General features: G+C 40.0%; 2 protein-coding genes across 2 annotated transcripts in view; one reads left to right on the plus strand and one right to left on the minus strand.

The window, feature by feature from the left end:
* Positions 1-2,817, plus strand: part of LOC113981477 (atrial natriuretic peptide receptor 2-like) — a 38,442-nt gene extending 35,625 nt beyond the window's left edge. The window contains exons 23-24 of the mRNA XM_027708886.1: positions 1,321-1,412; positions 1,957-2,817. Of these exons, the coding sequence (XP_027564687.1) occupies positions 1,321-1,412; positions 1,957-2,106 (242 nt within the window). The 3' untranslated portion in view covers positions 2,107-2,817. The remainder of the gene's footprint in view (positions 1-1,320; positions 1,413-1,956) is intronic.
* A 3,227-nt stretch (positions 2,818-6,044) lies between these two features.
* TMEM215 (transmembrane protein 215) lies at positions 6,045-12,327 on the minus strand. The gene has a single exon (XM_027708888.1). The coding sequence runs from the start codon at positions 12,144-12,146 to the stop codon at positions 11,427-11,429; it is 720 nt and encodes a 239-aa protein (XP_027564689.1). The 5' UTR covers positions 12,147-12,327; the 3' UTR covers positions 6,045-11,426.
* Positions 12,328-12,580: the final 253 nt, after the last annotated feature.

Here is a 12,580-nt window from a genome sequence, read left to right on the forward strand (position 1 = left end):
ACCCGCCTTAAAACTAATGCCTTCAAAATCTACTTCCATTATTCTTCATAGTTCATCATTCATTTTTTTCTGTATGTCAGTCTCTTTCTCATATGGTGCATCAACACTGTAAACTTAAGTACAAAGACAGAGCTTTTAATCTTTCAAGCCTTTATTTTATCTCCCTCTTTCTCTGGCCATGTACATCTGACAATCTCAAATTACATTACCTTGTTTTCACCCTAAGTTGGTTACTTTAAAATAGATTAATTACTTACTAGAAATGTACATAAAAGTTGCTATCACCTGGAATCTGAGTGCTAGTGTCTTGTTCTCAAGCAGGACGACAAGTTAAAATATCATGTACCTACTGCAAAGAATATTTTTGAGATATATATCTATACATGTTGGAACACCTATTTCCTGATCTACAGGGAGTGTTCTGAGACTTTTAAAAAAATTTAAACAAATAAATGAAAGTGGATATTATAAAACTGTTATTTTCTGATATAAGAAAAATCACTAAGACAATCTTAGACAGTAGTACCATCAATCTGGCATATTTTTCAAACAAAGAAGCATAATGATTTACTCTGTGTCACTGATTGTTACAGGTGAAAAATCCTCAAAATGAAATAAAACAAAAATGGGGGGAGTTGTTTTTGTTGTTGTTTTGTTTGTTTGTTTGTTTGTTTGTTTTTTCAATTTTTAAAATTCTGGCAAAATTTTACTTTCTGGCAAAAGTAGAATTTCTTCTATCTGTCCTCTTCTTTCGTCCTTCCCCATCATTTGCAGAGGGCAAGGGAGGTGAGGTTTACATGAAAGTAAAATCTCAACTAGGAAAAAATCACGTTGTAAAAAAAATTGTGGAATTATGGTAATATTGTCTCTTCCACCTGTCTTTATTAACAGGTCAGAGCAAGGATAGCAGCTTCTTTAATGTTTAGACTTTGCTAAAAATTATATGTGCAAAAAAGAGCTGGCTCTTTATTGACCAGGAGGTAAAACTATATACAGTTTTCTTCACCAGATGAAATGGATGCTCATCAGTAGCACCAGCCAGGCAGCTGCAAAGAGTAGACAAATATTATTAGATGCAGAATGTGAAGAGTAGTGTTTGTTGACAGCCACACATTTGTTGTGAGATGCTCTCACAGACAGGCCAGGATACTGGAGCTTGTGTGTTAACATTTCAAATAACAGAGGAATAACAGCGAAGACATGAAAAAAAACAAGGGGGAGTTCATTAATGGGTCTTGAAATCTTTGGCACACATTAGGGGGTGGATCTGTCTTAGATGTTCAAATTGTTTGATAATATGACAACTATTTCTCTTTCCAGCTCTTAAAATACAGTGCAGTTCAAGTGTATACCAACTGTTGGAGCAGATTGGAGAGTATGTGTTAGTATGCCGTGGGAATTTACAAGTCAAGGTGTGTATGCAACATCTATGCTCAGCTTTTCAGAAAGGAGAGTGTGAAAGTACTCTGGAGTCCCTGAATTTTAACCCATGCAGTCCTTTATGTCTTGCAGTCCTTTATATCTCACAGTCCTTTAGTTAGACTAACTCCTGATCTGAAGAAAGCGCGGTCAAGTATTAAACCAGAACCAATTAAATGGCTTGTTCATGGAACAACTCTGATAAGTCAGAGATGAAGGACCTAGCCAAGCTTGGAAGTCCTGCATGGCACATTTAAAAAAAAGGTCATTCAGAGACATCACAAACCATCATGTGAGTTCCATAAGAGAACTAACATACTTGTGAACCCAATTTTGGATGGGACTTCAAAGAATTGTTTTAGTTGATACTGCTGCCATTATCTTTTAAGGGAAGGTCTTATGCCTCATTTTCCCTGCATGTAAAATGGCTGACAGTCACATCAATCTCCTTTTGGGACTTCTTTTGTGCTGTATTAAGAAAATTATTTCATAAATGATGGATAGTATTGTAACCCCATGACTAATCTTCTTCCTTAGGGGAAAGGAGACATGGTAACATACTGGCTTGAAGGTAAGAAAGCCTCTGACCTCCAAAAGACAAACACCAGCACTTCTGTGACTCCTCATGATGCCAACAGAACTTCATACAGCTTGATACCAGGTGTACTTTCCATTGAACCTCTCTGAAGCCCTGCTTACTAGCCAATCACCTGCTCCAGTATCCATTCTGGTTTTTGGCTTGCTAGATCATTCTGCTGAATTAGAAAATTAGAAAAGATGTAACACACCCCTTTGGCCTTGTGAATGTATTAGCTCACATTTCATTCACAGATGTCTCTCCTATTAGTGGCACCGAAAATACAAAAAAGCAAAAACTTATCTTGGGGAATAATACATACATACAGCTACCAGGGCAGAAGGTAGCTCCCTTTAGCGTTGCTTCTTGATTAGGTTTTGCTGAGTAATCCCCTGCCAGCAGCCACCATGACTTCAAGATCTGCTGGCCAGACATTCCAGCCTGTAAGGTGTTCCCACAAGAAAGAAGGAGACAATGCAGAATTGTAATTTAGTGGTACAATAAACCTTGTGGTTGTGATTGGTTTTGTGCTGTGAGAGTGAAAAGTGAGATGTGTGCTGTGTGAGAAAGCAAGGTCCATGGAAAGAGGGGGATGAAGCAGAGCAATGGATACAAATTGAAATGAGAATTTGTGCTGCTGCTTCCATTTAATCTCCATTGTTTGGAGCATAGAAAAAATAACAAAGAAAGTCTGGTGTGTCTCCATACAGTCCATTCCTAGGGACACCTGATGTCTTGATACAGAGATCTTGAAATCTTGGGAGGGAAACTAAAGACATTGCATGCTGCTGTTAAACAGACTAAAGTTCACTACAGCTGCTCTTGTCTTTGGCTCTTCTGGGATTTCTCCAAAAAACAGCTTTAACTTTAGCTAACGTTATATAGTTGCTTTGACCAATGAACCTACTATTGCTGGCTAGCTGTCTGTGAAATCAGACAGCCCTCTGAGTCACTGAGTAATCTAGGACACAGTTTAGAAAAGGTCATTCCTGAGCAAGCATTTCCTGTAAAGAGAGACCCATTCCTACAAGTGGAGCAATCTGTAGATGAGCATGATTCTGTGAGCATTGCACTAGCAGACTTCCTTTAAAAACTTACCTTTCAGGGCTAATCTGAAGAGTTTAGCCAGAACTGGACACATGAAATAGAGAGAGGAAGGATACAAAGCAAGGAACACAGACGTAGCTGATTTTGGCACATGAGAGTCCAGTCAAATTTTTTAAAATTAAAATTTTTAATTGGTTTTATATTTTTTGTAAGCCTAAAAAAATACTTTCTCTGCTTTTGAGTTTCATATTAGTAGGCACAGTTACCTTTTTTGTAATCTTTGTGAAATAAACCTTTCAGTTATCCAGAGCCAAGAGATGTTCTCTAATACAACAATTTCCTTCATGCAAATGCTACCTAGAAATTGTCAAACTCTCTGCTCTGTTGTAATCCTTCGTGATGTATTAAATACTTTATATTATTCTTTAAATGAGTTTGCATTGTTTACATTTTTATTAAAAAGGCACATATGATAGGGGTTTTTATGAAATGTGGATATGAAAGCATAAGTTTTGTTGTATTTGTCTGTAGCAGTATTTCAGTTTTAACTCTTTTGCTTTATCTTAATGTTGTTTATAGAATTAAAAGCTCTAAAATGTGTGTCTTACGAGTTTAACTTCTTCTAGAAAGAAATGAGTGGTGAGTGACCATTAGCAAGCTTGTTGGATTGACAGCTTTCACCTCTGACAAGTCTTCAGGTAGTAATTCAAAGTCTGCTGAAGATAAAACAGACTCTTGCAGGCTTAGGAGGCTTAGAGTCTGATGTTTATCTACAAAAGAGATACAACTTGAATGATGCCTGTGTCCGCTACTTTGGTTTTGTTGTTACTTATTGATCAAACAGAGCATCTCCAGAATGAGAACTGGATTATTTTCTAAGGACCATAGAATCTGTGATAACTCTTCTGCAACTTCGAGCAGTAGTCCTTATGAATGTCAGTTTGTCTGATGACTGTAACAATATGATGCTCTTCCTCCAGAAGACAGAAGTACAGGGTAATGAACGTCACAGATGCAAACACAAGTGTCCTCAGCCAATTGACAAGTATTTTAAGATTTATCTCGGATTTTGACAAGTGTAGTCAATGGCTACAGAAATATTTCAGATGCAGGAAAGCATTTACCAGCTGGTAACATATGATAACAACACAGTGTTCATCTGTGAGATGCTTTAAATCCACAGAAATTCACAACCCAGATGTGGAGTCAGTCAGCTAATCTAGCAGGAATTCTTTTCTAAAATGGCGCTTTATATGGATAAGTATGTGATATGTTCCTCCTTTCCTTGGACATTTTATTCCTACCAGAAAACGGGAAAAAATTACAATAGTAGAGCTGAAGAAGTGAAAGCAATATGTACCTTATAGATACTTCATTTCTTCACTCAGCAGCCATTCACTGTCCACAGTCATGCAAAATAATAGAGAGGATACTAATACTGTATTCATGATGTGGTGATTTTATGGAAGGATTATGCATTTTGATTATTGCTTGTTGCAGTTCCATCTACATAGCACTGGGAATGTAGATAGGAATATTAAAAAATCACACAACACAAAAACTGACTTATGAAAGTCTTTAATTAGATTGATGAACTTTCACTATCTTGTTTCAACTTGAATATTGAGGAACAGACTGAATAATCACAACATTTAAAAAATCACAACAAGTAAAAAGAAAAAATCATTAACATATTTCCAAGTGTAAAACTTCCTAGATTTCATTCAAACAATTGACACTGGAAAAAGACTATGTTTTGCCACCAAGAAGCTATTCTTTATCCCCTAGATTAGGTAGCAAAGGTCTTATATTTAGCTTGTTATTGATATGTGCAGGGGGTCTCCAGTTTCAAGGTTATATTTGTAAACAGAAAAGTTATCTACTTCTTCATACAGCTGATTAGTCAAACCAAAGACATGAATTTATCCAAATAAAAGTGAAATGAAATCAGGTGTTCTTTGCAGACAGTGCAGGGACATAATATGAATGTTGAGCCTGACCGTGCAGTCAAAGGACGCAGAGTCTCTCGAAGATCTATGTCTGATTAGTACGAGATTCCCCAGTATGTAGAACATCTCTCCCACCCCACTTAGACACTTAAAAATTACTAATAGCCCTTCCATTTGAATTGACCTCAACAGTAAGAATCTTTGGTTTTTTTAAGATTGTCTTTCTGGGGCTGTCCTTTCAGACCAGTAAAAAGACAAGGCTATGCAACATTATTCTGACTATTCTCCAGCTGACTACCATCTGCTTTTCAGTTAATGAGTTCTCTGTCCTCCTAATTCCTCTCTGAATTTTTCCCTACTTCATGCCAGTATAAAACATTGGATTATATATTTTTTACATTCTAAATTGGAATTCAGAAATGAAATAATTTGCAATAAAATGTCCTCTCCAAAGAAAATACAGGAAAATTCCCTTTCTAATTTTAAATTTGCTTAAATTAACTTTCTAATATAGAGACATAAGGCAACCAGTTTGAAATGTGAGAGAGTGGGTTTTGTAGATTTTGTGAGGAAACTTTCCGAAGAGCATTCATACATCTACTGATGTTATTTAGTGCCCCACAGGATACTAACCACAGTCCTGTGGTTCAGACAGCAAACAAGCTACCCCATCTTCTGTAATTGTACCTCACCCTTCCACTGCAGTAGGTTTAAAGTGCATATGCATCCTTTATGGAACTAAATTCAAAAAAACTGGATTCAATAGTTTCCATATAGCACTAAGTTTGACCCTGAAGATTCACATCACATTTTTACCGTTACGCCTTTGTGAATTTTGCCTTGGATTTCAACAGCAACAAAATAGTTACTTCCTGCAAGTGAATGCCAAATATGAAGCTAATGTAGTAGCATCCTTATGTACATGACTGTGTATAACTGCTGACTATTACTGCATTTCATAGTAAAATACAGTGATGTGCAAATAAGTGTTTTGATGAGATCTGAAAATGAATCAGCTTTCCTGGCATCAGATCCCCACTACGTCTAATTTATTTCTGTTGCTCTTGTATCCTGCCTTCAGGCAGAAAAACACTCTCTGTCCCCACCTAAGGAGCCTGTTCAGGGAAAGCTACTGAAGAGAAGATACACATATGGCAGAATGCACTAAACATATTGCCTCTGTGACCAGAATTTAACACAGTTAATCTGACAAATTTGGTTACTTTTGCTGTCATGAAGGACACTTCTTTTTCTGTTCTACTCTCATTAGAACAAAGTACAGACCCAGATTTTCAAAGTGTTTAACCCTTTTTCACTCCCTAAGTAATGACACGAAATTGAAATACTGGAACTGAATCTTTCAGAATTGACAAAAGGTTCAAGGCTTTTACCAATGGTTTGGGGAAATACTGAATGCAAAGCACTGGAAAATTTCAATTTTCAATTGCCAGGATTTCACAGGAGCTGTATTGAAGCACAGTCCTGGGATACTTTAACTCTGTTGAAAGAACTCTGTGTTAAGCAGCCACAACAGAGTTGTTCTTAAAAAAACTTTCTTCTCCTAAAGGATGGAAGGAATTATAAATTGCAACAATAGGCTTGAAGCAGAAAAGTTAGGTGAGGTATTAGAAAGACACCTTTGAGGAGATCTCAGATTAATATGTGGCTACATTGTGCATTCTGTGACCTGCTCTTGCAAACGAATGTATAATGTATATGCACCCATCCATGGTGCAGTACGAAAAAACATTAAGCATAAACACTTGTGTGTATCTGACACAAGGCTAATTCATGCAACTGTTCTGAACGGAAAAGAAGCCATGATTTAAACACCAATGAAAGCTGAAACTCCTTGTCTGGTAAAGACACAGAGGGTCTGGAATTCTAAGACTGACAGGACCGATAAACTAACAGTAAGGCTTATTGAAGAAAGTTTGCCAAAGAGCAGTAAAAGTCACTTCTAGATCCATTCTCTGTGTTGTTTCCAGACATAAAAGGGCAGATACCACCAGAGAAATAACAAACTCTCCGAGAGCAGTCCCAGTAGGGATTGTGTGTTCAGGCTGGCTGCAGAGTAAAAATGGGTTCAGCACGAGCTGCTTTGCAGCTGATGCCCCACTCTGTGTGTTAAGAATCTGTCAAGAAAACACTTCTAGTCTACATCTTAGGAAACTCCTCTACATGTTTTAATACAATTCATTTTGGAAATTTAGACAGAAACCTTTCAGGACTTAAAAATCTTCATGTCAGAACTGCATTGTCTAGCAATATGGCTTTACCGGCAACGTGTTGAGACTCAAGATTCTATGTGCTGATTGTGCTCTGCAAATAAATAGATCAGTTCCTACATGCAAAGGAAAATCAAGTTGCCTTGGTGACCTGACAGTCACCCATCTCTAACCCACCACAAAATTCCAAGCCTGTGCTGCAAAGAACTGACAATTTAGTTGGATCATCAAATGGATGATGTAGTGTCAAATTCTACCACCCTGGTCAAAAGCAGGAGTTCATTCTGTGAACAGTCTGGTATGTAGCAGCAGAAATGCTGAGAGGGGATCATAGTAGCTGTTACTCTGCTAATTACAACACAATAAATAGTTACTAAAGTCAGGACTGCAGAGAGGTTGGATTAGATGGGGAGGAACTGCCTGCAGAAGAGCAGGATATTTCTGCAGAATGAAGATCAAGAACACAATACCAGTCCTGAGAGATAGGACAAAGTCTCCTGAGAGAGACTCTGAGCACACTTTCCTCCCGCTTGTTCCATTCCTGGCAGAAAGGACCAGCTACTGCTAAGTGCCCAGGAGGACAAGCTGCACACTAACTAAAACTTCCAACTGCCTGTTAAAGACTTTGCAATGATTAGCTTGCATGAGTGTAAAAAATGCTATTTGTGACAACAGAAATTTAAAAAAAGTAAAAACAAAATTTCCCTGTGTACCATTGATCTATGTATCACAGATAAACTTTACTACAACACTACAACAAATGCTATTCCAAAAATAACTTTTATATATCTTACAAACCTTCTCTGAATGTCCAAATCACTGGTTTAGTTCAAACACTATGTACAACCTGCCACCCATGTTTTAGGACCAAGCAGTATATGACAATAGACATTTATCCCACAAGCAGAGCTCCCCTACAGCTGTATGCATTATTTGGAAGATAACACTGAGAAGAAAAGTGGGATTTTGATCCAGAGGTTTTTTAAACTAGTAAGAACAGAAAGAAGCTCTCACCTCCGGTCGTGGCTTAGAGTCACACCCCAAGCTGTGGTATCCTGAAGCCAAATTCAGACTAGAAGCTGCCTCTGAAAAGCAACATGATTATTCCTTCTTGTTCTAAGGTCAGCACTGGTACTGCAAGTTCTAGTGGCCGTCAGAAGAGACCACATGAGCTGAACAAAAATAAAGTCCTAGTAGCTCTCTGGCCTGGGTATGTTATCTGCGTAAAAACCTTGAAGCTTCTGTCATGCTATCTTCTATAAAATAAGCAGTAGATTTCTACTGGCAAAACCATGGTGTTTGAAAAAGGTCACTTTATTAAAAAAACCCACAAACAAATCAACAAATGCTTATTTTTAAAATGGCCAAATTAGTCCATTTCCATTTCATTCTCTAACTAGCAGAAAAGAAAGGACAAAAATGTAAAGAAAGAGATTTCAGAGGCCATACTAATATGTTTCTTTAACATCAAATTTTCACACGTTCAACAAACAACTTTAGTGGATCATTGTGGATTAGCCTAGAAATATTGCCTAAAGTTGTAGTTTGTTAAGAAATCTTACCTCAGCAAAATGAATTAGAGGGATGAAATTGCTTGTAAATATTACATTTTAACCATAATTTTTTAAATATATCTTTATATATTGTGGGAAGTTTTCACTCCCATTAAACTTTGCTTTAATACAAACATTCTCGAGTTTTTACACTAAGAATGGAAAAACGCGTGTGACTCAGATCTGCATGTCTGTATCACAAGTTAGATATTTACCATCCCATTTGTCACTAGAGTTTGCTGTCTTGCCTTGAAAAACCACATATAACTTTTGACAGAGAATATGTAATCCTAGAAAAAAATTGAAAAACTTGACCTCTTCCCATATATATAGATATATATTTGCAGAACTGTACAAATCAAGGTTCCCAGCAGGCTGATGCTTTGCTCTCTTATGCAAGTGATTGCTCACAACCCTGTTAAAGGCAGCACACAGCTACCCAGTAGCCTGTTTTCTCATGGTGGGTCTGATCTTCAGGGATGCTGAGCACACATGGGCACACACTAAGACCCTCACCTGCTTTCCTTGGAAACAGAAAGCAAAAGATTCTATTCCTCGTCATGTTCATCAGCAGTATTTTAGCTGTTGGCTTCAGAGGTTGTGAAGTAAGATTTCCCAGTGCCGTCAAAGACCTGCTCTGTACACTGCAGAATAAGGTCCTGCAGTGACTAAGCTTGCAGGAGGCAAGTTGCTGACAACAGAGTGCTTTTATGTGGAAGTGGGAGCTGAATATGCCAGAGAGAGAGTCTGTCTTGTGGAATTCCTTTGCTCAGTGAATAAAACTTGGTCTGTACAGAGTGCAAGAGTTTATTTATTATCACAGTATTCTTGCTGCATGCCTGAGCAGCAAAGCTGCTAGTAACCACCTATTGAGAGGCTTTACCTGACTCAAACTAGCTAGTGTTTTTTGAATGTATCCTTATAGTATCCTGATGCTAAAGTGTGGCCAAAGCTTTAACATCTTGTTTGGTCTGAAAGAAATCAAACTATCCAATGTAAAACATTTTGTTTCCTCCTTCTGGAAATCTTTTCAGAGGTTGGCCGACTGTTACTACTTGAAGTAAGTTCCTAAACAAATAAACAAACACACAAGTGTATGCATAATATTTACATTCAATATGCAGATAACTCCGTGGGCAGGGAAAGGCTCATTTCAGTGCAAAATTCTTTTGCACTTTCTACACAACATCTGAGGTTGCTACAAAAGAAGGCTTGTTTTTCTTGTTTCCTATCCTGGTAATTCAAAACATCTGGTGCAATTTATGGCTGACAAAAACCAGCTAAGTAGAGACAGTTAGTAAGACTTGCATCACACAGGAACTTTTTGGAGTTATGAGAGTTTAGTTATAGGAACTGGGGCTTTGTGAGATGCTAAATCTGTGCTTTAGCAACCTAAGACCTTAACCCTTGGAGTAGCTGCTTAGCATGTACATTGTGTTACACTATGTCTCTGATACCTAGTTAGTAAAGGCCAGTTAAGATTTTTATACACAGCATGGAAAATGCAATTTACTGTTGGACAGAATAGCTGGGATTTGTGTTTCTGCATGTTAACTGCAGACACAGATTTTGAATGGTTAATCCTCATTACTTGCTTCATATTTTCGTGCTATGTACCCACAAACAGTGAGCAAAGATGCGTCAGTCAGGTCCTCTGTTCCCTCCCCACAGCAAAGCATGGCTTTGAGACCTCTGAGTGGACTGTAACCATGCATCACCCATACAGAAACATCTGGCATTTTAGAAAAGGCACAAGAAAATGGCATTTTCAGAAGGGTAAGATCCTGCTCTGCACACAACCCATAGAAGTCTATTCCCTAGGCAACTTTTGAGGTACTGAAATATATTTTAAAGGCCTAAGTCCACTGACATCTGCTTCTAGTCTGTGTAAGAACTGTGTCATGATCATGTTGTAATCTCCTTGTCAAGTATGCCTATAAAATACAAAATGTTAGAAACACTCCAGTGAAGTCAAGACCAGTGGAGAATTAAGCTAACACATCTATGTTGCATGCTATTGATGATGGATTAGCCTTTGAAAAGTCCTCTGAGTCTATCTGGTTCCTAGGAGACTTTCAGAAGAGCCCACAGGGTCAGCACATTGATTTCTTGATGCAGAGGAAAATAAAATCCTGCCAGGAAGAAGAAGGGGGACAAATCACTTCTACACTCCCTGACATCAGCCATCTACTGGAGTGCATGTTGACATCTCTCAATCTCTCCCAAAATGAAGTGACAGTATTTCAAAGATTCATTCAGCTATAGAGCACCACATTCTTTCCCACAGACAGCTTGAGTCTGATTCAGCTCTTGATCCCAGCTGACAGCCACTGCCCTCCTGCCAGGCTGCCTACAGGCTTGGTACAATAGGCAGCAGGAAAACAGAAGGGAGAGAAAGGGAGGAAATAAAATTAAATTGTAATTTCTTTTTTTTTTTCCCCAAAATGAAGAATGGAATTCTTTAACCTCTAAACATGCTTGTTTACTTACAGAAAGAGTATTTCAGGCACAAAAGGTTTGAGTCAGTCACATACAGGTTAAATTGAAATAGTATCAGAATTGTCCCATGCAGTGTAGTCAGCTATATTATCCCCTATCAAGAAGTTGAAGTTGCAGTTTTTGTATACACACATATATGTAAAGTATACGTCTTTCACACTATGCTCTCCTGGTCTGAGTTGATTCCGGTAGGGTTTATGTAACAACAGTATCTGTCATAAGGGCTGTTATCCTTGTAAGAACAGACAATGATACTGTCTTTAGGTGCCACAAAAATGTTGTCTTCAATGTCAGGGCAAGCGGTGCTGTCCCTGCTGGGAGAAGAGCTCTTCTTCTCCAAGGCACTGTGCGTGGAGCCATCTCCCACACACACAGTCTCCAGGGTCTGTGGGTAAGAGCTCTCCAGGAATTTCAGCATGTCCTCCTGTTCCGCTTTTTTGATGAGGCTGTTGCATTCTCCCATGATGGCAGCAGTGGTGGTGCAGACGAACACGGAATTCTCCTGACCCCGCAGCACTCTCCTGTCCCTCTGGTATGTTTTCTTGGCCAGTTCGTCACAACTCCCCTTGCCAGACTCCAGGTCTGAGGGGGTCCTTAGCAGCTCCATGACATCTCGGTCCCTCACTCTCTTGCACCGCGGACGCATGTTCTCGGGCCACTTTGTGCAGCCGTCGGTCTTTCTGGTGAGGGCAATAGCGGCGATGCCCGGCAGACAGATGGCCGGCCCGATGGCCAGCAGCGGGATGTCTCCCAGGGTCTCTCCCTTCATGCCAGACACGGTGAACATGAAGCCGAATACTAGGAAGACGCTGACCAGAGCCACCACCAGCCCCGTCCGGGGGTTGATGTCGTCGGGTCTCAGGGTCCGCGCCATCCTGCCGCTGGGCGCGGGGCCACTTTTCTCCACCGGAGCGCACCTCAGGGCAGGGAACAGATGCGCCCCGGCAAGCGACTCAAGTTTCCCAGACAGTGAAGCGCGGAGAACTCTGACAACTGGCACCACTCGCCTGCCCGTCGGTGGAGCCGCAGACGGAGGGCGGGCCGGAGCCGGGAGCCGTCCTGTCTCCTCCCTCCCTCCCTCCCTCCCTCACTCCTCGGAGCCGCCTTGAGCTGCGCTGAGGCGGGAGCGGCCCTCCCTCCTCCGGCAGCCCCGCCGCACCCTCACGAGTGGGCTCGGGGGGTTCAAACCCCGACAAAGGGCGGGGGAAGAGACACCCGGGCGTTTTTAAGCAGCCGGCGGGCGGGGAGCAAGGGGCCGCGAAGGAATACCTGCCCTGCCGCCTCCTCTTCCCCCTCCTTGTCCTCCTC

Source organism: Neopelma chrysocephalum, unplaced genomic scaffold, assembly GCF_003984885.1.
Source record: "Neopelma chrysocephalum unplaced genomic scaffold, ASM398488v2 Primary Assembly neopelma1_96577, whole genome shotgun sequence".
NCBI lineage: Eukaryota > Metazoa > Chordata > Aves > Passeriformes > Pipridae > Neopelma > Neopelma chrysocephalum.